We start from the raw sequence: 27,800 nt of genomic DNA on the forward strand, positions 1-27,800 counted from the left end.
ATTACAACAAAGGATTTAGAATATTATATAAACTTAGCTGATAAAGCAGAGGTAGGGTTTGAGAGGACTGACTCCAATTTTGAAAGCAGCTCTACTGTGGGTAGAACGCTATCAAACAGCCCTGCATGCTACAGAGAAATCGTTCATGGAAGGAAGCGTCGATCAATGCAGCAAACTTCATTGTTGTCTTATTTTAAGAAATTGCCATAGCCACTACTGCCTTCAGCAACCACCACCCTGATCAGTCAGCAGCCATCAACAGTGAGGCAACAGCCTCTGCCAGCAGAAAGACTACAACTCGCTGAAGGCTCAGACGCTGGTTAGCATTTTTTAGCAATGAAGTGTTCCTTAATTAAGGTGTGTACATTGGTTTTCTAGACATAATGCTATTGCACACTTCATAGACTGCAGCATAGTGTAAACATAGTGTAAAATGCATTGGGAAGCCAAAAAATTCATGTGACTCGCTTTATTTGCTTTATTGCAGTGGTCTGGAGCTGAACCCACAATATCTCCGAGCTGTGCCTGCATCTTCCAAGACGCCTTTTAAAGTGTCTTCAAATCAGCTCCTTGGATAAGGCTTCAAGACTAAATATAATTTAATGCACTAAATTAATATACAAACTTGACTTAAGTAACATGGAGTAGAAAAATGTGGAGGAGGACAATTACTAAAAATCATCCAGATGGGATATAAAATTCAGCCAGTAAGCTCTCTGAAGAAAAGACTGAATGCTTTAATTCTTCAAAACCTTGATGGAAAAGCACTGTCACCCATACCTTCTTGGGTTGTAAAGCTGTGTCCTGTGGACACACAGACGACCATATCTCGCTCTATGTCGTCCCACGAGTGAAGGGGCTTTCCGCCTGGGGTGTACAGTGCTCTGGTTGGCTGGGCCATTCCGAGGCGAGAGGAGCAGTCATCCAGCAGCTGCAACACAGAGGGACAGACATACTGGAATGTGGAATGTCACAACGCAATTAAGAGTTAAAGAATCAACTCCTCCGAGAGAACTATCACCCGACTTGAATATCCGTTAAACTTATACTTGTCAGAAGGCGGTGGGAGGAAGGGCCTGACCGATGGGGAGCCTCAGCCCTCTGCAGTGGCTTTTTCTTTAGTCCTCTATTTTCCATGTGGAAAAAGGCCTCTTGCTGTGCAAGAAAGGCCTAAATATGAAAAACTCTGGTTTGAGAATCTACACTTGTCAGAATAGCTTAAGTTATTATTTTGGCAATGAGCAAGGAGCTAGAAGGACAGAAGCATCGACCTGGAGCTGAGAAGCCCAGGGGCGCTGGCCTGTCTCATCGCGACAGGTCAGGCAACACCCCACCAAGGAGTCTTTTCAACTATAAAATCAAAGTTTTGGTCTAAGATCTCTCCGACTCTACGACTCTATGATTAGAAAGTCTTTTTTGATGATTTTACTCGGTAAATTTTAAAACTATCTTGAGGGGCCTTATTTCATTTCTCTCAATTTTCCCTGAAATGTTCATAAAAACACATGTACAGATGCAAAGTGTCAACAGTACTAGAAAGATTAGCCAGCACGTGCCAGACCCCTGAGGGCAGGTCCGGGAAAGTGAGGAGAGGGCTTTGAGAGGAGGCAGCGGAGACAAGCGAGAAGCCGCACGCATGCCCGCATCACTCTCGCCTGCCGTGCAGGGCAAGCAACTGTCCCCAAAGACGCAGGAGCCAGGTCCACCCGGGCCCCCATCACCATCAGCTCTTCTTTCTCAGCTGTGTTTAGGGGCCACAGCTCACAGCAACGCAGCCTGGCCTGGGGCAGAACTGGGCACACAATGACACCTCGCATCTGGAAAATGAATCAGTAACACGGAGCAAGACAAGAGAGTGACAAGACAATGCGGTCCAGAGATTGCAGGGTTCACCCCCTATTCTGAGCAAGGGAGAAATGAACTGAACTGAATAACAGCTGAAATTATCCAGGAATACACTCCCCTCTGTAGAGTGGATGGTCAGAGAAGAGCAGAGGGAGAGTGCTCTTAAAGGCAGCTCTACCCCTGCCGCTAACTAACAGCTAGTCGGCAGCAATTTGGCTAAATCCTGTGCGTGTGGACCAGCTCTCTGACTGAAACTGAGGGCAGGATCTGACAGCGCCCAAGTCAAAGTTTAGGGGAGCCAAAGAGAACTAATCTATCCTATCTACTGTGAAGAGACCTTACCTTGTACAAAGAGGTCTAAATAAAAACATGAACAATAGCAATAATATTAGGCTTATGAAAATATTCTACAACACAAAAATGGGTACAACTATACTCAAAGTGAAGACTCAGAAGAAGATTTACAGCAGTAGTACATTTTAGAGAGTATCTGTATTGGGATCCCAAAATTCAATAAAACATGACTTCCATAAACACACACACAGAATTGAGATAACAGCTTAAAGAAAAGGAACATTGCTGAGATGCAGGCAGAGATGATAATGATGATGATGATGACGACAATGATGAGTATGATGACGATGGCAACAACAGGAGTTAAAATTTATTAGCACATTTCTACGAGCTAAAAAATTTTCTCAAAGTTTCCAGGGAACACTTAATTTCACCCTAGGGAAATAATTATTACCCTCCTTTTATTGATGAGAAAAGTGGAGAACAGAGAGGTTAAATATCATGACCAAGGTCATACAGCTAGTAAGAAAAGGAGTAGGGTTTCAAAGTGGGATGAATAGAGAGCTGACGGAGAAGAGGAGAGAAGGTAAGGAAATAAAAGACTCAACAGCAGAATTAAAATCCGTCTTAGAAGCAGAAAAAAGCAGAGTCAATACTGGAGAAAATCAAACCAGTATTAGGGAGGACTAAGTTGAGAAAATCTCACAGGATACAGAGAAAGGATAAGACATAAAATTTATGAGAGAAAAGTCAAACATCTGGAATGTCAGGACATCAGGTATTAAACCTACACATTATTGGTGTTACTGGAGAAGAATCCAGAATAAATTAAACTCAAGCAATTATCAAAAAAATAGAAGAAAACTTTCCTGTCCCAAAGAAAGATCCATGTCTTCAGATCAAAAAGGCTAACCCAGGGTAAGGCAAATTTAATGAAAAAAATGACTAACATTTAAATATAACTGAATGAAAAGTATGAATTTCAGACATGGGGGAAAAATTCAGTTATGTCTGGACCTGTTTTCTGAAACAATCAATACCAAAGAAAATGGAGCAAAATCTATGAAGTTTTTAGGGGAAAAGGTTTTAACATAAGAATTCAGTATCCAACTAAATTATTACTTTTGGCTACAGGAAATTAAAGATGTGTACAAAAACTCAGAAAACCTATCACCCACATACATTTCAGATTATTATGAAATGAATGAAAGTCCTTCACTGTGGGAAGGTCATAAGATAAACTGACTAATGTTGAGCAGTAAGACCAGTAGAACAGATACAGCTGCAACAAAAGTGGTCAGGAACACAGGCACCAAAAAGTGACATGGGCAAGGAAAAGAAAAACCACAGCATTCTAACTTTCAAGTTATTCATGGGGCAAAAAATGCTGTTTCTTCTATTTCCTTCATTAAGAATCTTTATTTTTATGATTATAACCAATGCAATAAAGCATAAAATCAGAATAAGAGAAATAGTTCTGCTAAAGGAATAGGTAAGATCATCAACATGTGAAATTAACACGAGTTCATTCTTAGAAAATTTATGTGAACTAAATGAGAAATTCATAACAAAAAGAAGAATGTTTGGGGACAGCCCAATGGCATAGTGGTTAAGTTTGCATGCCCTGCTTTGGTGGCCCAGGGTTCACAAGTTCAGGTCCCAGGCGTAGACCTACATACTGCTCATCAAGCCATGCTGTGGAGGCATCCCACATATGAAATAGAGGAAGATTGGCACAGATGTTAGCTCAGGGCCAGTCTTCCTCACCAAAAACAAAAAACAAAAAAAGAAGAATGCTTAGTAAAGAAGGACAGGAAAAGAGACACATGTGTATAACAGAGTGCCACAGACTTCACCTTGGCAGCAGAGACGGAACTTTGTAAAATGTTCAGTTCCTATGAATTTAATGAATAGCCTCAGACAGCTACAGTCGAAACCCTGCAGGATGATTTCAGGGTGCTGAAATGTGACTCCAAAATTCATCTATAAGAATCAACAGGCAAGAGTATTCAAGCAAAATCCAAAAGCAAAGTGTAACAATAGGCAACTCCTATTGTATTAAAATAGATTGTAAAGCTATACTAATTCTCCAAGTGTCAGATGCATTAGATAGCCTAACAACAGAAGCCAGTATATATCAGAGTTTAGTGTGTTATAAAGTTGGCATTCCAACTCAGTGGGGAGAACAAAAATGATTAGTCAGCAAGTAGGGCTGAGATAATTTAAGCCAACAAACAAAGCAGAGAAAATAGCTTCACTCAAATTTTACAACCAGAAAAAACTTAACTATAAAAAATTTGAAGAAAAATCATATGAATCTTTATATGACCACAGGACGGTAAAGGACTATTTAAACATTAAAAGCAATGAACAAACCTATAAAATGTATTAATTTCTGTACATTAAAAAATCCCATAGACACAATGGAAAATTGGAAATTTGTTATAATAAATATGATGAAGTTACACATAATAGACTTACCTGCTTAAAAAAAAGAAAACTCATATCGATGTGAAAAATACTTCCCATAGAAAAGCAGCAAAAGATTTAACTGGAAATTCACAAATGACTAATAAACAGTAAAACAAACAAAATAAAACAAAGCAAAATCACTTTACAGGTACTTAAAGAACATTATAAATTAAATCGGAGACAGTGCGTTTTCTCTGTCCAGCCTGGACGCGCAGGTCTCTGCGTGACTGCGCTGCACCACGGGGTGCTGTCTCGTGGTGACTGTCCAGGTGGGAGCCTCACTCACTACCTGTGGGAGCACAGACTCCCAAAACAGTCCTAGGAGAAAATTTAGCAACGGCTACTGAAATTCTCAAGCATGTTTATAAAATTCGACTTACAACCTTTCTAAAAATTTCTTTGGGAGAAATAATCAGGAAATTAAGTAAGGGTTTATATGTAGAATGTTTGTTGGAGCATGCTTTATAACAGCAAACATTTAAAAACAACCTAAATGGCAAACAACAGAAAACTGGATGAATAAATAACAATCTGTCTATTTGATAAAAGATGATGACACCACTGAAAATAATAACACTGAAAGTTAAATTATATGGGGGAAAAGTCACAACAGTTTGTTAGGTGAATAATGCAGATTGCAAAATTGTATACACCACGTAATCTACTATGATCATAACGGCAAAAAAAATATAACTATAGAAACCATAGAAATATATCTGCCAAAACTATAATAACTGTGGTTATTTGAAGGTGGTAGAATTTTCACTCATTCTTGGTGTTTTTTCTTTTCTAATTTTAATACAATGACTATATGTTGTGGGGTTTTTTGAGGAAGATTAGCCCTGAGCTAACATCTGCTGCTAATCCTCCTCCTTTTTGCTGAGGAAGACTGGCCCTGAGCTAACATCTATGCCCATCTTCCTCTACTTTACATGTGGGACACCTGCCACAGCATGGCTTGTCAAGTGGTGCGTAGGTCCACACTAGGGATCCGAACCAGCAAACCCTGGGCCACTGAAGTGAAACATGCAAACCCAACTGCTATGCCACTGGTGTGGCCCCTATGTTATTTTATAACTAGAAAACAGAATAAATGTTTTTCAAATAATCAAAAACTTCATAGAGACTACGATAGACTCATATGGTTTTCCTTTGTGGTTTTTCTAAATTTTCCATGACAATAGTCACTGTCTTAGTCTGCTCAGGCTGCCAAGACAAATGCTGTAGACCGAGTGCCTACGAAACAAGAGAAATTTATTTCTTTCAGTTCTGGAGGCTGGAAGCCCAAGATCAAGGTGCTGGCCAATTCAGTTTCTGGCAGGGACTCTCTTCCTGGCTTACAGACAGCTGCCTTCCAGTTGTGTCCTCACAGGGTCGGGGAGAGACAGCTCCCTTCCTCTTCTTATAAGGCCACAAATCTTATCAGATTAGAGCCCTATCCTTGTGACCTCATTGAACCTTACTTGCCTCCTAAAAGCCCTACCTCCACACACAGTCACATTGGGGGTTAGGGCTTCAACATAAGAATTTGAGGAACACAGTTCATTCCATAAGAGTTATTAATTTTCCTTCTGCTCCAAGGCGACCAAAGGGTGTGAGGGCTGAGTTCCTATCTGAGCTGGGAGCAGTGGGGGCTGTCCTAGAAATATGTACAGATAGATCTCTGGGAGAAACTCCGGCAGCTTGAAAAGATCTTACAGAAAGGTAATTCTTAGATTTTTCCCTACTTTACCACTAAAATGTCACTATTCTATAGAGATTATATTTTCTGTTTATAATCAGAAAAATTAGTGTTGTTTAATAAAAACATATACTAAATGCAAAATATGAGTTAATATATAGCTATGTCACTTGATTTTCACAAAGAGCCACTTTTATGAGACAAAGTTAATGAGTTTACAAAAATCTTTTGAAAATAAGGCACTTTCATTGCAATTAGGTTGTAAAATATGTAGTCAGCTTATGACCTTTAATGACATTCTTAATTCTCAGTTTTTCGAATGTATCTAAATTTACTTAAGCATCTTCTTTAAAGTGGGTAATATAAATTAAACGTTTGCAATTTTTGCAATAATAAAGGAACAAAGTTCTATACGTAATTCCTCTCTCACATCTATTTTGTGAGCGAGCTTTCGTAGACCAGGTGTTCTCAGGGTGGGCACGTGAGCATCTCAGAACCATTGCACATTGCCTGCGGATGTGAGGGACTTGTCTCTACAAATCAAAGGATCTGTTTCTCATTCTTTCAGCTTCCGCTCATGCATTCAGAACTCTGCTGGGCTGAGAAAGAACACCCTGGTTTTGAGATTCTGCACAATCAGAGAGATGATGCAGGGATGGGAGAAGAAAAACGCTTCGGGACAGGAGAAGGAGGGGCCCGGGCAATCATAAAACCATAAATCAGAGAATGATGTCGGCCCTGAAGAAAGAGCCACTAACCCTGGAGAGGGAGCCGCCTTGGCGCACTGATGGCAGATGGGCCTACACCAGCTGGAGATGAGAGCTGCTCTGGCGATGTCCAAAGGGTGCGTAGGAGGAACGCGGGTAAGTCGTCCAAATAGCGGCCGCAGTGAAAGGAGTGGAAGGGAGTCTGCACTAGACGGGACTCAGACACTGTCTGGGGTTTCATTACAGAGCAGAGTGGAACCTCTGAGATGTGTTGGCTTCTCACTCTGCTAGTAAATGTACCAACCACAGAAACTCTGAGCCTCTTTGGCCAGAGTCCCCAGTGAGGTCTGAACCGTGCTCTTCCCGTGGTCCATTTGTTTCACTCGCACAGTCCATTCTCCAGGAGTATTCTTTACAGCCTGACAGCCTGCAAGGAGCCGTTCCTAAGTGATCACAAAGAGCTCAGGCAGGTCCCCAAAAACAAGACAGACAGCATGGAAAAAGAAAGGAAAGATTAAAAGAATATTTTTAAAAAATAAAGCAAAGGAAGAAATAACGTGTAGAAAACTTTCAGGACATTTCCTAAGTATCTTTCAACACCCTGAGGCCACATTAATCTCCCCAAACATTGCTTTACCACGACAATCCTCCATTCAGAGACAACTCGTGGCTCAAACGCTTCAGTCTGGGATGTGTGATGGATGGAAGTCTGTCCCCCTAAAACTCATAGGTTGAAGCTCTAACCCTCAGTGTGACTGCATTTGGAGAAAGGGCCTTTAAGGGCAGAATTAAGGTTAAACGGGGTCATAAGGGTGGGGTCCTGATCGGATGGAGGAGGGAGACATGGGAGCTCTCTCTCTCCACGTGTACACGAGGGCGAGGCTGCGTGAGGACACACAGCCTGAGAAGGCAGCCACCTGCAAGCCAGGAAGAGAGTCCTTATCAGAAACCAACCCTTGCTGGCACCTTGATCTTGGACTTTCCGGTCTCCAGAACTGTGAGAAATAAATTACACAGCTGTGTAAGCCACTCAATCTGCGGTATTGTGTTATGGCAGCCAAGTAGACCAACGCAGATAGTATGTGGGGCCCACCACATGCTCGCAAACAATCTCTCTGGTTGTACATCTCTCTCCCTATTTCTCAGTCCGAGCACCATCTACTTAATGGGATTTATGAATTCTAATGTCCATACCGTTGTGTGCAGTGTCCCTCATCCTTGTTAATGCTTTTTCTGCCTAAGATGCTGAATCTTACCCATTTCTCAAGTTCCATGAGAATCCTGATTGATTCCTCTGTGGACCTTTCTCCTTCACCCCAGGTGGGCAGGGCGTCCCCCTCCTCTGAGCTCCTACCAGACTTCCTGTCTGAGCTGCTGACTTGACCTTTATCACAAGCTGATAGTATTTCTCTAAAAGGAACATCAACTCCCTTAGCAAATACATTTTTCTTACAAGGAAAATCTGCGTTCAGCATAACAAAATACGGAACACACCGAAAAACACACAGGAAAGAAATACCACCTTTATCAGGTCACCAATAATAAGACCTCCAATAAATACTTCCAACAATAAAGTCCTTCCAGTCTTTTTCTAGGTGTGTGCACGGATGTGCACAGCATCCCACTCCATGTGGGATGTTATATTATGTGTCTTCCACTCAGCATAACTTGAACATCTTTATTGTCGTCATTCTTTCTAAAGTTAGTTTTAATTGTTATAATATTCTATCCTATGTACTATAATTCAACAACTCCCTATTGAGGAGTGTTTAAATTATTTCTAATCTATCTGTGTTATAAATAGCCTTGTGATAAATATTCTTACCAAAAAATCTTTGCATAAATTCATGGAAATATCCTTGGAAAGTTCTAGAAGTACATTTTCTTATGATATGCACAGCCACATTGTCCCCCAAAAAGCTGTACTTCCACCAGCATGAGAGTGCCCATTTCTCTACAAACCCAAGTAAACTTTGATAGATTTTCAAAAGCTTTTGCCAACTTGAAATATTAATTTACTGAGAGCATAGACCGTGTGTTATTTATTCCTCCCACTGTTACCACTACTGTTGATGTTAACCTGTCAATTATACGGCGCAATAAAGTTTTCAAAACCTTTCCATATCCATCAATTAACAATACCTTACAGCATCTAGCACAATGCCCTTCATGTACGAAGTTCATAGAAAAATTATATGACATGGAATAATATTTATGGAGTGACTTTTATACACTACGTGAGAGTCACATAAATCAAAGTCGCTCCTCCACCAGATAGATGTAATTTTTGTAAGAGTTAGTGTAAGTTTTTGCTATCCTGAGTCTGACAGGCACTCTGCAATCCTGTCGCCCCTGCTCTACCCTTCACCTGGTCTATTAATCTTTCCATCCTCTCTCACCGATGTGTCAGTTATAGTTGCAAATGGTTAAGCGCATTTTAAGACTTAGTATCTACAACACAAACTGAAGTTTTCGAAGGAAACAGCAAGGAAGAAAGACCCCAGCTTTGCTATAGAACCTTTTCCAGAATGTTCTCTACTGAAAAAGTTTTCACTCTCTTTCTAACATGACTTTCTTTTTTTCCCCATGTGTACGAAGTTCCCTTACTTGTATTCTTGGTTTTGAGGACATTTTCTGCATTTTTCTGTCTTCTTTCTCAAGTACAGCAGATTGGTTGTCAACTTCTGAGATGCGATTGCTCTCACAGTTCTTACTCAAAGACCCTGCCGAAGAGGAGTGGTCTCTCACACTTTGAAGTCAGCGTCCTCAGGCAGAGCTCCTCTGAGGTGCCGGTACCCTGGTGCCCTCACTGGCCTCCGTGAAGTCCTCCAGCTGGCCCACCACACCGTCTTGCCTTTCCCTGCACCCGCCAACATCACATCTTTATGTGACTTGCTCTCGTCCCAGAAAAACTTATAAAAACATTTCACAAAGTAAAAAAGCCAAACAACTACTCAAGATATCGCCGCAACAGGTAAGACTTTTTAAAAGTCTATGAAAATCCATTGATGAGGTGCCTAAACTTCTATTTACAACTAAGAAAATGTCAAACTTTAGAATTATCTCCTTGATATTGCAAACAACACATGAACTGCATTCATTTTTTCCTTAGTCCATGTTCCAAATTTGGAAGGTGAAAGTCAGCCATGGTTCCACCGCTCTGGGTAGTGAGAACATGGTGGGTTTCCTCCGATCGATACTGTTGTCTTCCCTGCAGAGAACATACCTAGGGAGTAATTCCTGATGGGGGAAAAATCGCTCTTTCGTGATCTGGGTTCAAAGTAGAACAGGAAAATTATTTTAAAGTTTTAATTTTACTCTTTGGCTGCCATTGTTCTCTGCCGGCCAAGTGGCATCTTGGTTCACACTTGTGTCAGACAGCACTGGGCTTCACATTTTCACACCCATAAGCCCATTTAATCCTCATATCAACTCTGTGAGGAACGTGTTAGTCCCATTTTGCAGATGAGAAAATGCAGTTGAGGAAGGTGAAATAACTTGCCTGACCTCACAATCTAGACGCGTCAGAGCTGGGATGTGAGCTCAGATCTGTGGGACACCTCCTTTCACACTAGACTCACCCCTGAAATAGTTCTGCCCCAGGCGTAAGCGCCGTCTGCAGGTCTGCCCCCGTTTCGATAGATCCACACCCTTTTGGCGTTGGGTTGCTTATACAGGCTGCTCTGCCCGAGTGCTGTGCGTGCAGCTGGAATTGGAGAATTCCTCTTGTGTTGCCGTTCCTGGACTTCAGAAAGGTGAGCCTGTTAGGAAAAGCCCGTGTGTGTGAAGGCTGTCAGGACAGACAGAATCGTCTTATAATTGTAAATTATACTGAACAAAGTTTAGGAGTGCATTACGCTCTCCTGTCACTGACTTTTCTGCAAATTCTCCTTGCTTCCATGAACCACTAAGGGCAATAATAATCACAGAGTAATAATAATAAGGTACTTATTTTGGCAAAGCACTTAACCTTCATTTATAACTTGGAGAAATGAATAGAGACGTGTTTTGGATTTCTGCATGGTGTTTCTCCTACTGAGCCATTTCTCTGCATCTAACAATGAATTTTTTATTAGAATCACAACATCATTTCCTTCAACCAAGAGATGCTTAAGGGAGTGTGCGTGGCCATTGCAAGTCTTCCTTCTGCCTCTTAAAATATGGCTGCCACCCTACGCATTGCCAGATCCCTGCCAGGCAGCTTTTCATCCTACTTTGAGCAGGTCCTGTTCAATGCTCTGCACTCACTCCCTGGTCGGTGATTTATCCTTCTTAGCTTGGCATGAAATCACATTTCTAGCAATGTCAGTTTCCTTTTTTCTCGTAACCTTGACTTGGGCACACGCCTAAGATTTTCATTGAACACATTTCACGATTTGAGAAACCCTATTAAATAAGAACATATCATTTTGATGAAAAACTTCACAAAGCAAAAAGTTTTCCCAGGTCTCTATCCCCAAATCCTCTCTCAACAGCTGACCTTTCTCTTCTAGACTTTTTATGTCCGGCAATCCTGAATGATTAACCAATTGGACTGAAACTGCTTTTTGAATTCCTCACTTCTGAATGTCTCCATTGCAATTAGTATTTTGCTCCTTGCTCATTTTACATCTTGAGACATACCCTTAGGAGTGATGAGCAATGAAGCCATAAGGCTCAACTTGACTACGCGTATTGTAATTACCTTTGTACATATCCACTGGGCCTTTTTCTCTTCTTTGCTAAGGTCATAATTTCTCATCTCCATTCAAACAAAACAGACCTTCATACGAGCTGCTGTCTCTTAGATAACTGCTTGCCAAATGCCAGCTCAATGCTTGGATATGCTTATGTGGTCATGACTGACCAGATGCCGAGAATATATTAATCGCATAATTTAAAAATTCAATACTGTACTTTTAAAAGCTTATAAGAGAGGCCGAGTCTTGAATGTCTCAAGTCCTAAAGAACGTACCTCTGTATGTCTTATAAGGTCCATGAGTTTAATTTCCTCTCGAGTCTTCTCAGCCCAGCTTCCTTCCACCAGCACCGGCTGCACAGGGCTTTTGTTGGGAGCCATGGTGGCCGGCTGACGCGCTGCTACTCGCCGCCCTGGGGAAAGAAGTCTCTGGAAATGTTGTTTCTGATGATCGGCTTGCAGATTTCAAATAAATTGGTTTGGCTTTCTATGCATAAATCATTCCACTCGGGAGCATAGGCTAAAATACTAAATATATCATAAAAGCAAAGACGCCTAAGGTAATCATATCTAACAATGCCTCTTCACGTGGGAGCTTGAGGCTTTAAATAGCCGGGATGTGCATACTCACTGTACAGACAGAAAAGAAGGATAACAGGCTGACTTCCACACTGGCCCCAGCCTCTTACCCACGATATGGTTCAGCAGTAATTTAGTCAAATAGAATCTGTGACCTATATAGCCCATCGTCTCTTCCAGGCATGGAACATATGTTTTGTTCTCTTCACTAATAATAAGCCTTTCCCCCACAATTAGCTTAGCAGCCTGGGGATTAAGTATTTCTAAAATAATATTAACCCAAGAGACAGGAGGTCTTTTTTTCTATCTAATAATACCCCACGAGCACGGTTAGTTTCTGACAACTCTGCTGTGCCCTTTAGGCTGTTAAGAAGCTGTGGTAAGAGAAAATATTTATTGGAATACTGTATTCTAAAGAATCACAGGCATAATTTAATAAGTGTGGTGATCTGAATTTATGCATTATTTCAACTAGGCCACTTGAAATCATTATAAAAGAGGTTTAAAAGTCATACTTATGAACTTGTTTTCTTTTTCTGTGTCGAAGAGATACTCAGCACTGAGTCTCATACTGACCTCTAAACTTCTTAAGTAAAAATAATGCTTTCTCTTGTATGTTCCTTCCAGAAACCTGTGTTCAGCACCAGTCATGGGTCAGCATCGTGCTGGATAATGCAAATACAAATATGTTCAAGATCAAGTCCTCGCCTCAAGTTCCGCGGGACGCAGACGTCAAGGAAATGATCACACCAATAATTGTCTGCAACTGAGCTGCACAAGGGAAGGACAGGGTCTACAAAAGCATGTAACAGGGCTCACTGACCTGGTCTGAGGTGTCAGAGCAGGCTCTGAGAGAGTAACACTGGAGTGGATAAAATAACAGGCATACTAAAATGTAGTTGAGTCCTAGTTTTGTTACCAAAGGACTCTTAATGTGCGGGTTTTCAGACTATGACTACAAACAAAACTCTTTGAAATAATGCAACACTTGCAGAGGATAAAGCATTTGTGCTCTTATAGCTCAAGTTTGTGGAAATAGATCCAGCACTAAAAAGAAGCAGCAGCAATGACTTTTCAGGGAAACTAGAACTCTATGTACCTAATAAGCACTCATATGTAATTCATGGATGTGGAAAAAGCGTAATTGAATCAATCGGCCAATGAGTTACAGTGACAGTGCCATTAGGTAACTTGCTTCAGAGAAGACCATAGCGACAAGAGAAAAATCATAACATAAATTTATGCTGAATATAGTTTTTAGCCAACTGTATTCAGAAAGTGCAGATAACGTTAATTTATGATACCTACATTCTTACGGATAATATTTCAATAAATATTTTATTTACGATGCATTTTGAACATTAAAATTTTGCTCAACTAAAGAGAGTTCAGCAATGGTTTATCTTTTACACTGTTGAGAGCCAAACATTAAACATAGGAAACAGGAAAAACATTATGCATTACTTGTTTTTTGTTAACTTGCTTCTAATGGTCTTAAGAAAGTGAATGCATTTGCACTGTAATTTTCATAGAGACATAATGTCATCACAAAAGGTTTTTGTTCAGGGAAAGGTTTTCATAACAAACTATTATTTATATATGTAAGAATAACAGAAATTGAAACCAAGCAAAAACATATTGAATAAATTATTTTCTTATTACAGTTCCCATATACGCTATCTTATTTCACATGACATCAGGGGATAGCAATGATAATCGCTAACTATTAATGGGAAAGCTAGAGAACATGAGGGCTTTGCTGTTCTCTCAGACTATAAATCTCACCTGGACAGCTCTCCTCATCTCTCTCCCTTACTGGGACCCAACCTGGCTCAGCAGCCTGGGAGGGCATAGCCACCTCATTGGGGGTTTCAGTTAGCAGACCCATTTGGCTCTCACACTAAATAAAATGCTCCAGCATTGTCTTTATATGTAATAAAGGTGATGCTTTCACTTGACCTGCCATTCCTTAGTTGTATTCATTAGTTTTTAAGACCCAAAGTAGGAAAATAGGCTGCCTTCTCAGCAATCTCATCCTAACATTTATTGAATATTTATTATGTGCTAAGCATGTAGTAAATAGTCAACATTTGTTACTTAGCCATAAAAACTCTACAAAGTAATTACTAGCATTATGATTAATATTAATTAATATTAATTAATCGGAATCATGCTTATAAATAAAATGTGACATCATCACAGTACTTTGTACATAGTATATGCTCAATAAACATTTGTCACATTTACCAATGGTTATAATAATAGTAAATAATCAACTCTACAACTATTCATACTCCCCACACCTCCCCTTTCATCTAAGGAGCTCACACGCTAACAGGGACTGCAGTTAACTGCACTTAGGCTTGTCCTTCTTTATCCTCACAATCCCGACAGCTAGAAAAGGCCTTCCTCAGAGGAGGTGTTTAACAAGCATCTATTGAATTTACCTCTAATATAGGAAAATATACCAGTTTGTCAGTAGAGACAAGATTTATCCTAGCACTAAACTCTAAGAGAAACTATACATCAGTGGAGCCCTCCATAATGGACACCATCTGACCAAATGGAGACTGTTTTCAACAGACGTATGATAGATGGTGGCAACTGAACTTTAAATGTCTTTATAATACTTAATTATAATAAAAGCCAAAGACATGATATAAAATCGGAATTCAGTAAAGGAAGCTCTGCCAGGTGCTATTTTCAGTATGTTGCTTTCTATTGATTTAACTTGTTATAGGAACAGAGCTTAGGAAATTCACTGGAGTGAACGGTTGAAATTCCATTCATTCTTTAATTCAATCATTCTGTAACTATTCAGAGAACAAATAAGAAGGGTATAGAATTCATAATGTAACACAGAAGAGACAGTCACAGGAACAGGTAATTACAATAATGTGATGAGGACGACCAGAGGGGAAGTTCAGGGTAAAACACATTATCCCTGATAATTGGAATGTTCGAGAAGGCTTTAGGAAGAAATAACACATAAACTGAAAAGTATGGAATGAGTGGACCAATCCAAGAGGACAAGAAAGAGAAAAGTTGAGGCAGAGGGAACTGAATTGTGCAAAAAACTCAGAGTTACGAACACAGAGCATGTCTAGGGGACTGAAAAAAGTCCAAAAGAGTAGAGTGGATGGCAGAAGGATGGTGGGAAGCTGCAGAGAACCAGACCATGGAGGGCCGTATTAAGGAGTTTCAATTTCACCTTAAAGATAATAGGGATCTTTGAAGGTTTGTTTTGAAGGTTTTTTGAAGGCCTGGAGGACCATAACACCTTTGCATTTTTCATGGCTGCTCCAGCTCCAGAATGTCACCCTTATGCACAGAATGGAGGAAGGGAGACCAAACAGAAGGCTGTCTCAGTAATCCAAGGGACAGACGACAACAGCTTAGACTTGGGTAATGATAGTGGGAAGTAAGACAGTTGGAACTCAGTAAGATAAACTTAACAGATTCAAAGCAACAAGACTTACTGACATTTGTTGGAGAAAGTGAGAGACAGGGAGAGGCCTGGGATGCCTCCCAGGCTCTGAGAGAGAACACCTGGGTGAGTGGTGGTAGTGCCCACTGCAGGAAAAAATGAAGGAGGCAGGGGGTGATATTACGGCTTTAGTCTTGGACATGCACATGGGACATTCAAATGACAATGTCCAGTAGTTGCAGTTGTCTAGAAGTTAGCAGTAGCAATAGACACTTTTCACTTATAACCAACAATCCTTCTGGTAAGAACCAGAAAACAGCCATTTCAGCCCAGAGTTCTGTCTGCTGCAGGTGGAACTAGTTATGTTGCTTACTGAAGTAAGAGTCTCATGTTTTGACACCAGACAGTGCACATACTCAGGAGTTGAAATCCTGCTACGACAATTACAGAGCCTGAACTGTATTCCTTCCCAGACTGAAGTCCACAGGACATTTTCTCCCCAAAGAATCACTGGATATCTTAAGGGCTCGGAATAATATAAGGTCAGGAAAACCAACAGGGTGGCTATATGACCCAGACACCCTGCTAAATTTTTAATGTACACATAAGTCATGTGACATTGATTTTAATATAAAATTTACAAATATAACCTCAGTACTGAAAAGATACACCACAAGGTTTTAGACTTGCTCCAGTGACCTCTGTAACACATCTTTATATACTACTCAGATAAACATCTGGCTTCTAACAGCAGAAAAAACTACCAGCAAATTGAGGTTACATTTAGAATTAAACATGGTGATACTTGATTTAGTTAATACTGACCTCTTAACTGTCTCATTTTGTGTTTCATGGTGTCTAGATCAGCCAAAATTTTGTCCTTTTTTAGCCAGTTCTGTTTTTCTAATTTTTCTGCTTTCTGCAAAGCTAGAATAATAAAAATACATGATATTTTATCTTGTACTATTTTATCAACAGTAATTTATCATGTAAGCCAATAATTTATAAAGAACCTTTTGTTCCAAGAAATAGATTCAATTAGAAAGAAGTAATTAAAAGGTGAGGGTCATTAACAGAACCCTCATTTGAAAGATGACAGGGCTTAAGGCATTTCTTTACGGAATGAGGGGAAAAGAGGAACAGTGCTGTTTTATTCTATAGATTTACCACATGCAATAGTCATATTGCATTTTCCACTTCCACAAACTATTTGGAGGTGATGAAAGCCTGGCTTGGAACCATTCATTTTTTAAACATCCACCTACTGCCTAAAGGGTGCAATTCTTAAAAATGAAAATGTGCAGACAGGTCGTCTTCAGTGTGAATTAAACTCATTTGTTATTTTCTAATGTATATCATTATTCTCAGTCTTAGAGACCAAAGATCTCTTTATCAACTAAATTAGACATTTTTCCATGCAGAATACTCCATTCCAGTAAGAAAAAGCAGGCGATTGTGCAAATACAGGAGCACAGCTGTGCTTGTGCACATGGTAATCGATGGACCTCTTGCTCTTTGCATAAATGCGATGTTATTATGTTGATACTATACACATTTAATTCATTTTCTTACAGAGACATAAAATTTATTTCTCTGTCCCTTTGTACACTTGCTTGAAAGAAAGCAGAAACAAAAAACTTACCATTCGGAGATAGAAATGGTTCCCCACAAGATATCCAGACGGCAATAGGATTTCTAAGGACAAAAGCGAGGCGAGACCTGTCTACATCATCTAAGCTGTCGGTCGGCACAGACTGGGGAAATAGTTTGGTTTTCACCTGCATTCTTGGGTTTTCTGGGGAACAAATGACACAGTCGTCATTGTTCAATGAATAATGAATAAATTTGCTTACTGAATTCATTTGTTCATTCAAAGTATTTCATTCTTCATTAATGACTTGATTTAAACAGGCAATACCAAAACCAGATGCTGATATATAAATTTGATCAGAAACCTCATATGCAACCAAAGAATTTAAACTAATCTGATTGTAAATATACGTTTTAGTTTCTTCCTTACACTTCCCCTAGTTCTGAAAGAAATTTGAAGTGGCTTACCAACATATCTACTCTGAAAAGGGATAAAGTAAAGATAAGAAAACCAAGCAAAGGGGAAAAGGACTATAGAAATAGACTAAAGCCAGAGATAGGCGCCTAGGCATCCTCATCTTTTAAATGGATGATAGTATCGACCTCACTCTGCTGCTGCGAAGATTAAAAGAAAAAAAGGAAAGTGCTTAGAATAAACAGTGTTTGGTCTATTTAATTGGGCAAGCATCCAAAAAATGCTACATAATATTTGTATTATTAAATGATAATGAATACAATTTTTTGTTTGCTAGAGATAAATCACAATTTGGGCTCTGAGCTTCCTAGTGGCCAAAGCAAAGAGGAAAACACAATTTTAATATTCGCACGGCCCACACAGATAAACTCCTCAGAAGATACACCTTCCCTGGTCCTGGGGTCTGAGAGAGATTTATTTCAGGGTCTTCATAAAGGAGTTATTTGTGAGATAGCTAACAGTATCCTGCAATAGAAATTAATATACATTGAGAACGCACTATGTGCTGCGCATTTTAATAAGACGTCTACATATGTTATCTCATGAAACGCTCAAAAGGACACTCTGAGGAAGGTCTGAGCCCAGTTTACAGATAAGGTAACTGAGAGTTAGTCACACAGCTAGGCAGTGGCAGAGCCAGGATTAGAACCCAGATCAACTGCCTCTGTAGTGAGCACGATGCTGAGTTGTGACTGATGTCTGTTTCTTTAAAGTTCCTCAATGCCAACTGAGGGCATAACCCCAAGCCATGATTCAGCACAGGGGGCAGCCCGCTGACGGGCCTCCCTGATTCGAGGATGACCTTTAGATGTAGAGGGGAGGGGATGACCTCCTGGTAGTCCTGCACAAACAACATTAGTTCCAACCAGGTTTAGATAAGAATTTGAAAGAAGAGTGTTGGAGAAGGCAATCTTTCAGAACCTGGAGATCAGAAATTCCAAATGCCAAACAAAGGCAGAACTATATGCTTTAGTGATCAGCTGGGCATGAAATATTCTCACTATTATTTTTAAAAACTCATCAGAAAACAAAACAAATAATATCACTGTGAGATAATAGGAAATATATATATTGGTCTCTGCCCCCAGTTCTTGGCACAGAGCTCCTTAAATCTTTTTAATTTCCTACGTGATCAGAGCACTAGGAGCCTCTCTTGTTCTAATATTTGGTCTCTGCTCCTGGTTCCTGGCACAGGGCTCCTAAATCCTTTGGAATTTTCTGGGTGATGGCAGTGTCTTGTTCTAATGAGGCAACTCTTGGTGGGCTCCTGGATGGGGCTGGTCACCAGAAAGACCACGCCATGACTAGAAGTTTAGTAGTTTCAACCGTTGTGCCCCCTTCTCCAGGAAGGGAGAGGGGCTGGAATGGAGTTGATGACCGGTCTTGCCTACACGATGAAGTCTCCATTAAGTCCCGAAAGCTTGAGGTGCAGAGGGCTCCTGGGTTGGTGAACATATGGAGGTGCTGGGAGAGCGGCGCCCCAGAGATGGCATGGAAGGTCCACGATCCTTCTTCACACCATGCCCTACGCATCTCTCCCATCCAGTGTTCACTGTATCCTTTCTCATATCCTTTTGTAATAAACTGGTCATCTTGTAAGCAAACTGCTTCCTGAATTCTGTGAGCAAATTAATTGAACCGAGGAGGGAGTCATGGGAACTTCTGAATTATAGCCAATTGGTCAGGAGCACAGGTAACAACCTGGCCTTGTGATTGGTATCTGAAGGGTGAAGTCTTGTGGGACTGAGCCCTTAACCTGTGGGATCTGATGCTATCCCCACGTGGATAGAGTCGGCGTTTAGTTAAATTGCAAGGCACCCAGCTGGTGCTATAGGATTGCTTGGTGTGGGAAGAAACTCCGCAGAACTAGTGTCAGAAGTGCTGTGAGTGTGATAGACGTGCGAGAGCAAAGGAGAGACACACGGGAGGAAGAGTGGGTTTTCCCGACTCAATCCTGTGCACAAGAACGATAGCTAACACTCTTTGACTGTTTGTTAAGTGTCAACCAGGCACTGTTATAAGTGATATATATACTCACATACATTTATTCAGATCCACATGTACTCTTAGGAGTACAAATTCATATTTACGAGGACCAAATGAGGATACATTCACGTGACTATGAGTGTCTTCATTTTACAAATGAGGAAACTGAGGTACACAGAGGTTAAGCAACTTCCCCAAGATCATTCAGTTGGCAAGTGTCAGAGTTTGGATGTGAACCCTGGCATTCTGGCTCCAAAATCCCCACTCTCAACCTCTGAACCGTGCCTGTCACAACAACAGTACTGGGCACCTGCTGTACCCGCAGAATCTCTGCTGGCCAGACTCTTTCTTTAAGCAAACTGTTGTGGGGGACATGTCCCCGCCTCAAGCTGAGCACAGTCGAGCTGTGAACAGGCAGAGGCAATCCTGCTTACAGGAGCCCTGGAGACAGGCGGGGTGGGCGGGGACGAGGGAGGCGGGCCCTATAGAGTGGAAGCCGGGTCTTCTCATGACTGAGCAGGTTTGCATTGACCCAGCTCCCCTTTCTTAAGTGGTATCCAGTTGGTTTGGGTTCTGAATTTAAGAACAAAACCTGCTTGTGTTGTATAAACTAGCTAAGCTGTCAACTTATTTTATAAATTCTAGGCAATTTATTTATTGTTTTGGTGCTGAAACCAAATCTACATTATTCTTTTATTTTTGTTTTTATTCTGCAAGGTGAGGATGATTTAAGAATCTCAGGTGAGAGGAGCTTTCTGTGGTTGTCATTCTAGAAGGGGTAACTGAATGAAAGAATCACATTTAACCTTTTTATGATCAAACATAAGTCGAATTGGTTAAACCCTGTCAAATGTAACCAACCTTTCATACTTTTAACTGTTGTCTCTTCTGTTCCGACAGGGGCTGCCTCTTTCTTTCGTCCCTCAGAGTCTCTCTGGATAAAAGATTCGCCTAGAGCCCATAAAACCAAATCACGCAAGGAGCAGACCGCGGTTCCATCTTCGGTGTACACTTTGGAGGCTGCTCGGGCAAGACCAAGCCGTTCCGTGCATTCTGTAAGAAGCTAGACAACACCGACTGGTCAGAACTGAGAGGAAATCGTGAGAGAACTGGGAATAATCAGGAAGACCTTATTATTTTAGAAATCTGAGAAAATCCTGTAATTTGAGAAAATAGAAAGCTGAATAACTACCGATTTGATCTTTGATTAGAGACCATTTCTGATATTAGATTAACCTACATAATCTCACAAAATTAGTCCAATCCAGCTGAGAAAGTTCTTAGCTCCAGAAATGTAACACAGCAGTTGACATTTGTTAATGCATTTTATCATCAGAGTATCTATTTGCTAAGAAATGTTCAACCTAGAAATTCACTTTCAATTTTGCTGCCTTGTAAGGTATAAATTGTGACCACTCCATATTGATGACCTGCTTTAAAATGAATGAGTAGTTGACTTTCAAACCAGGAAATGACACCTATTGTTACTTCCATTTGCAGATGGGAAAACAGGCCGAAGGATTAATATTTTTGCCCAAGACCACAAAAGCCAGCTGTGGAGCTCAGGGTGAATCTTGGAGTTGCTAACTTTTGTACTTTGCTTAGTCTGTTGAACAACATCATCTTTATAAAAAATGTACTTGTATTCCACCAAGGAGGTGAGCGAAGGAGTCTGTGTGTGTGGGTGCATCTGCGAGGAAGGCTCCAGGGTAAGAGCAGATCCCATCTACCAACGCTTGTAAAATATGCTGTCAAAGGTGCTGGCTGGAATGGACAGACAGGATAACCGCCAAGCGATGGAAGGACAAAGCTGGGTGTGGGCCCTTTGGGCTCTCCTCCCTTCCTGCGACCCTGGACACAGCCTCTAAGGCGGAAAGCACAGATTCTCTCCCGGCACAAGTCCTGCTTCGCCAGTGCGAACATGAAGTGAAACACCCTATGGACAAACGAGAGCTCAGATTCTCCAAATGACAGATGAGGCAGGGGCCCCTCGAACAGTCAGACGACACGCAGCTTGAAGCCAGAATGGGAGCAAGGCAGAGAGGCATTGTGTCTGTCACAGAATGAAGAAAGTCTGGTGGCTTTGTTTCCCCTGCTTTTGTATATCTTTGCTCTGGAGCTAATCTAAAAACCACATTCTGGTTTCTCACTTTTCTAAGGCTGTATCCAAAGAAATACAATCAGAAAGAATATGTTTAAGAAACCAGAGATCTTGATCTCATCAGCTTAAATTGGTGAAGCTGGCCAGGGACATTTATCACTCAATCCCACTGCTTTTTTCTTGTCAGAGGAATCACCATTATCGTTACCTCTGAGGATGCGAGAAGCATTTAAGTGATAGCCACTTACCATGGGGAATGTTCCAGCCACAATTAACTTCCCATTTCGATATCCGTCTCCGTTTCTGTATGCAATTATTTTCACTGCCTTCTGGTGCGTAGCTGCCATACCACTATGAGATACAACTTGCGTGCGGGTCTTCGTCCGTAAAGATGATAGGCGGTCTTCATAATAACCTAGAGTTTTCTCAGCCTTGTAAGAAGATAAATCAGCCTGATTTAAAAAAAAAAAAAAAATCATAGGTCTACTCAAGCTTTTTTCTTTCAGTGTTGCTATTTTGGTATACATCAGTCTTTTAATGAATATGTGTGTGGCGTCTCCATTTTGAAATGCTCACTTCAAATGTATTGGAGGCTGCAGTGGGAGGGACTCTGGGTAGGAACTCAGTTCTCTTCCCAGCCCTGTCCCTGAGGCTTTAGGTGACTTGGGCCTCCTGTGTTTCTGGCCTTCTCCTGTGACAGGACATGAGGAAGGATGCCTGAGCCAGAGAGAGCAGGGCATGAAGGATCGGGACGCCAGCACCACAGACACGCTCTCTGTCTTTACCTTTACCTTTAGGACCGAGGAAGGGGGAGGGGACAAGTGCAGCCTTAAGCACTGCTCCTCTCCCTCCCCACCCCTGCTCCAGAGGGAAAAGCTCTGTCTGAGATGCTCTAACACTGGGGGGTTCTCTTCCATCAGCTCCCCACCTACTCAGCGCTGCCCCCCCATCACCAAAGAAGCCAAATGCCTTCAGACTCCCCCAGAGGAGTGACTGCCTTTCTCCTTCAGTTACTGCTCCAATTGGTGTTTATGGGAACTATGACTGCCCCAGCCCCTCCCTGCAGTGTGTCAGGTTCAGGGAGAGAGGAGAGTGGGCTGGGATGGGTGGGCAGGCCCTGAAGAGCACCAGGCCAGAAGGCTGCCCACCTCTCAGGAACCGCTCCTTTCCCACAGATGCGTAAGTTCCCCTTAGCATGTCTCACTTCTGAACTTGAAGGAGAGGACTTTTCAAATGGTGCCATTTTAAATTAAGATCACAGGAAAGCGGCAGAGATTTTTTTCTCCAGGAGCTATTAATAGTATTAGACGAGGATGCGTGAATTCAGCACCCAACCTGAAGTCATTAACAAGGACACGTCCAATTCCCCCTGAAAGGCTTCATACCAGTAAAAGGGAGTCTGCCCTGTAGATATGGGCAGAAAGCTGCTCCACTAAGGGAAGATTTGCAGTTCCTTCCTCCTCTAAAAGCAACACGGAGAGCAGGGGAAGGTGTCAGAAGATGATTAAAGCCGCAGAAGTGCCCAATTAACTTCAAAGAGTCTATCGAGCTATTAATAGACAATGTATTTTAAATTACTTTGGGGAAAAGGAAATCAATGCAGGTGGAGTGGTAAGGGTGCAGCAGAGGAAGATGAATCGGATGAGTGGAGATGAACTTGAGTGCAGACAGATAATGAATGCATCAAAGTTTCCAAACTGATACCACACACGCATCAGCAGAGCCCAGATCGTTACACACCTCGGCCACTGTGATGGCCTTGAAAGGCCCTCGCGAGAAGGGCTTCTGGGTCTGGGATCCCGAGGCACAGAGGAACGGCAGCCCAGGAAGCAAGAGTTTCAGTCCTTTCTCTGCTCTCCTGGATTGTCCACATGCCAAGCAGAGCATCGTTTCTTTCTTTCCAGCAGGTGAGAGATAATAGAACCCCTAAAAAGGGAAAAGATGCTTTCATGTGGGTGCATCTAAATTATGACAGCATTTTTGCACAACACTTTATAATACAAATAAAGCACTTTTATAATCCCCAAATGCCAAATTTGAAATTTCAACATGAATGCATTATTTTACTCCCTAATAATTTCATTTAAAAAGAACATGTTTCCAAATTCTGTTGACTGAAAAAGCCTAGAGGCAAAGAAAATTCAGCATCAATGTGTGTAACTCATGTCCAGGATCAGAGTTTCTTGAAGGAATGGCCGGTTTCAGATTTGAGGCAAGAAATATACAAGATTAGCAAGGTTTGTCACGTGGTACCCAGAAAGAAAAGAAGCCAGCCAGGAGTGAAGGAGTCATGTCGAAATGACACAGGAGCCAAGGTGAAGCGTCTTCACTGGCCCAAAGTGGGACAATTTGGGAGCAATGAAACACTTTGAATATGTTTGAATACGTAAAATTCTTAGTTCATAATGATGCTAAAAATATAAGTTAAAACAACAAACACAACAAAAAACAACAAACAACAAAGCCACAATCAATGGAGTCCATTGGAAGTAAACTGGCACCAATCTATAACTCTGACATTTGGCCTTAGGAAGATTCAAGATGGCCACAAAAAAACTATCCCACTCTTGTTTGCAGGCCCTTCTGAAATGTGACTTTGCTGCTCGTCCAATCAAGAAATACAATGTCTTTCTCCTTTTCTCCTTTCCTTGAATCTGAGCAAGGCCATGTGACTTGCTTTGGCCACTATAGCACGAGCAAATGCCATGCAAGCAGATGCGTAAGAAGTGCTTGCACACTGGGGCTTGTTATCTTTTGGCTGCAACTGGAACCCTGAGACCACAGTCTGAACACACCTGAGCCAGCCTGCTCGAGGAGCCTTGAGGAGAAAGAACCAAGGTGCCAGCTCACAGCCGCCAAGCACCAGACAGGGGAGGGAGGCCATCTTTGACTGTCCAGTCCCCATAGAACCACCAAACTACTGAAGCACCACCAGATGACACAGCCACACGACTGACCTCGGGCAAGACCAGCAGAACTGCCCAGCTGAGCCCAGCTCAAATTATTGACCCACAGAGCAAAGATAGTTGTTGGTTTAAGCCACTAAGTTTTCAGGGGGTTTGTTACACTACAATAGATAAGTGAGATGGAAAAAATTAAGCATTCATCCTACCATCCCTTACAAAGCATATTTTTGGGTAGTCAAATACCTAGTTGAAGAGATAAAATTCTCCCTTACATTAAAAGTTCAGCTAATAAAGGTGGGTAAAAGGGATAGAATTAGACAAAATTGACCCTTTTGAAACTCCTAATGAAATAATTGATTTAGGCAAAGATCACCAACAGGTGACACGAGAGCAAAAGTCATTGGGAATGTTTTTAATGTGGGATTAGGTTGTAATCGCCTGAATCCACTGATAACTGCTATCAGTAAAAGTGGAAAATCCAGACATTGTTTGCCTGCTTATGTGATAAATATAAAAATCCGTGTAAAATCTAGGAAGATTCTTGTCCCAAAAAGTTGAACATAAATCTAGTTACAGAGTAACAAAGTTGTTGCTTAGAATCATCTAATTGTGACCAACGAGTTGTTGTTGCTGCTACTGTTGAATATCAGCATGAACGTACAAATTTAAACATATTTGATGTTTGTGAACCCGCCACATTCATTAGTCTTACTGACACTTAGATGGTTTCGTCTTTGGACTGGAAGCCTTCTCAAGTTGACTTGATTCCTTTTAAGGTGGCCTTAGTGGTCTCTGACAGCATGTTTGCTGACTGGTGTGAGTGTACAGATGAAGGAGAAAGGGCGGGAGGGAAAGTGCAGTCAAAGGCAGAGACACGCAAAACGGCGTGGCACATTCGGACAACCACGAATCCTTCCGTAGAGCGAGGGAACGACGAGTGAAGGAGACGCCGCAGCTTAGAGCCGGCTGAGGAGCGGAGTAAGGAGGGTCTGGAGGGTCTTGTGTACATCGTGAGATTTCAATTTTCTGTAGGCTGAAGGTCGTCAACGATAGCAAGGTGGGTTGACCCACTGACCCACAGATGTCTCAGGTGTTGGTAAAGTATGGTGCAAGTGACTCCCTACTAACAAGAATTGTAGGACCAAACTTGATAAATGGCTTCTTTAGAAATCAGAGTTTACTGACGCTTATCCCTGTGCTTGGTGCCATGTGATATTGTCAGAGACGCAGTCACCTCACTTCCATAAGCTGTCTGGAGTGCAGTGACCCCAGTGTGGCAGGCACCCCTGGGGGGCACAGACGTGTGATTACCCTGTCTCATGCGGGCTCTGGAAACCCGGCAATGAAGCAAAGGCGGTGCTGATGGCGGTGAGCCAAGAGCAGCAGAGGGCAACAGCAACACCCCTACGTTCTTTCCCAACCAGTCACAGAGGCCAAGCAACTTCGTCACAAGTCACTGCTCGATTTGTGTGAACATAGGGTTTTCTAGAAAAAGATTTTTCTTGCTTTATTAAATTACCCCATTTTCCCCTATTTTTCTTTAATCGTCAGTAGGAAGGAACCACTCACTGGCTGATGGACGTTTTCCCCTTTGATCACAGAGGCTGTGCAGACACCCGCGTAATGAGCCGCTGTGGTTTCCTTGTCCAGGGCAGTGCTGTGAAAGGCCACGAAAGTTTTCACACTTTCCACATACTTCCACCTCTGATTGGAAGCCCCATTCTTATATGGCTTATACTTCTGAAAAGGACAGAAAATATGGAGCCAAACAGGAGAGTTCATGATTTAGTTATAGCAGTCAGAGTTTTCACTACATAAACTCAGAAAGTATAGAAAATTACTCATAATTCTACCATGTAGTTTATAACTACCGTTGATATTTGATGATTATATACACAATATTTTTTATATTCATACATAGGCATTCTTTAATTTAAAAAATGGAATCACAAAATAGATACAATTTGGTAACTGCATTAGTTGTTTTTCTTAACTTAACAACATTCCATGAACCTTTTCCTAACATTTTTTAAGGATAGATGCCATTTGATCTTAGGGATATTTTATCTTACCAATCCCCAATAGTTAAACGTAGATTGTTTCTCAAATTTTCCTTATTATAAACAAAAGAGCAATGAACAATCATATAAATCTTTGTGTAAGTCCATAATAACTTCTTTAGAACAAACTCCTCAAGTAGAATTGCTGATAAAATAACGTGATCATTTCTAAATGTTACAATGTGTTATACGAAGCTTTATCACACAAAATGCTTTCTAGAAAGGTCATTCTAGTTTACACTTACACCAACAGTATGTGAAATGGCCTGTTTTCCTCACACTCTTGCCAAAACATCATCAATATAACAAATGAAAAAAGTACCTTGTTGATATCTTAATTTATATTTCATTGGTTATCAAGGAGGTTTTTTTAAAGGTGAGGACAATCAGTTTTATTGTAATAGAAACAGTATATTTATTCTAATTATAAAACTTGGCTCAAGCATAAGTAAAGAAATGAGTTGTGTCAATTTCAGAGAATTTAAACCAGTATATTAGTCAGCCCTGGTATCTAGTGGTTAAGATTGGGCACTCTCACTGCCACTGCCTGGGTTCGTTTCCTGGTCAGGGAACCACACCACCTGTCTGTGGGTTGTCCTACTGTGGCAGCTGTGTGTTGCTGTGAGGCTGAAAGCTGTGCCACCAGGATTTCACTTATCAGCAGGGTCGCCCATGGTGGACCTGTTTCAGCGGAGCTTCCAGACTAAGACCAGGAAGAAGGACCTGGCCACCCACTTCCGAAAAAATTGGCCACGAAAACCCTATGAGTAGCAGCGGAGCGTTCTCTGAGACGGCACCACCGGAAGGTGAGGGGATGGAGCAGAGGGACCGGGTAGGCTTCCCTCTGCTGTCCACAGGGTCACTAGGAGTCAAAATCTACTCCACAGCACGAACAGCAAGCCAGCAGTAGACTAGTGCCAACTGAGCACAACCTGACACCTCAAGGAACTTGCTCTACCAAGGAGAGACTGACAGCAAAGAGGAAAATACAAGAAACAG

At 41.5% G+C, this 27,800-nt stretch overlaps 1 protein-coding gene across 8 annotated transcripts in view; it reads right to left on the minus strand.

Moving 5' to 3' along the window:
• DCDC1 (doublecortin domain containing 1) overlaps positions 1–27,800 on the minus strand; it is a 443,558-nt gene that overhangs the window by 18,474 nt on the left and 397,284 nt on the right. For all 8 annotated transcript variants that reach the window (XM_070626537.1, XM_070626535.1, XM_070626540.1 and 5 more), the window contains 9 exons: positions 26,311–26,481; positions 23,576–23,761; positions 22,084–22,287; positions 20,596–20,797; positions 17,326–17,478; positions 16,509–16,610; positions 11,954–12,090; positions 10,581–10,760; positions 781–931 (listed from right to left, as the gene is read on the minus strand). In XM_070626537.1, the coding sequence (XP_070482638.1) occupies positions 781–931; positions 10,581–10,760; positions 11,954–12,090; positions 16,509–16,610; positions 17,326–17,478; positions 20,596–20,797; positions 22,084–22,287; positions 23,576–23,761; positions 26,311–26,481 (1,486 nt within the window). The remainder of the gene's footprint in view (positions 1–780; positions 932–10,580; positions 10,761–11,953; positions 12,091–16,508; positions 16,611–17,325; positions 17,479–20,595; positions 20,798–22,083; positions 22,288–23,575; positions 23,762–26,310; positions 26,482–27,800) is intronic.

Source organism: Equus przewalskii, chromosome 6 (assembly GCF_037783145.1).
Source record: "Equus przewalskii isolate Varuska chromosome 6, EquPr2, whole genome shotgun sequence".
Lineage (NCBI taxonomy): Eukaryota > Metazoa > Chordata > Mammalia > Perissodactyla > Equidae > Equus > Equus przewalskii.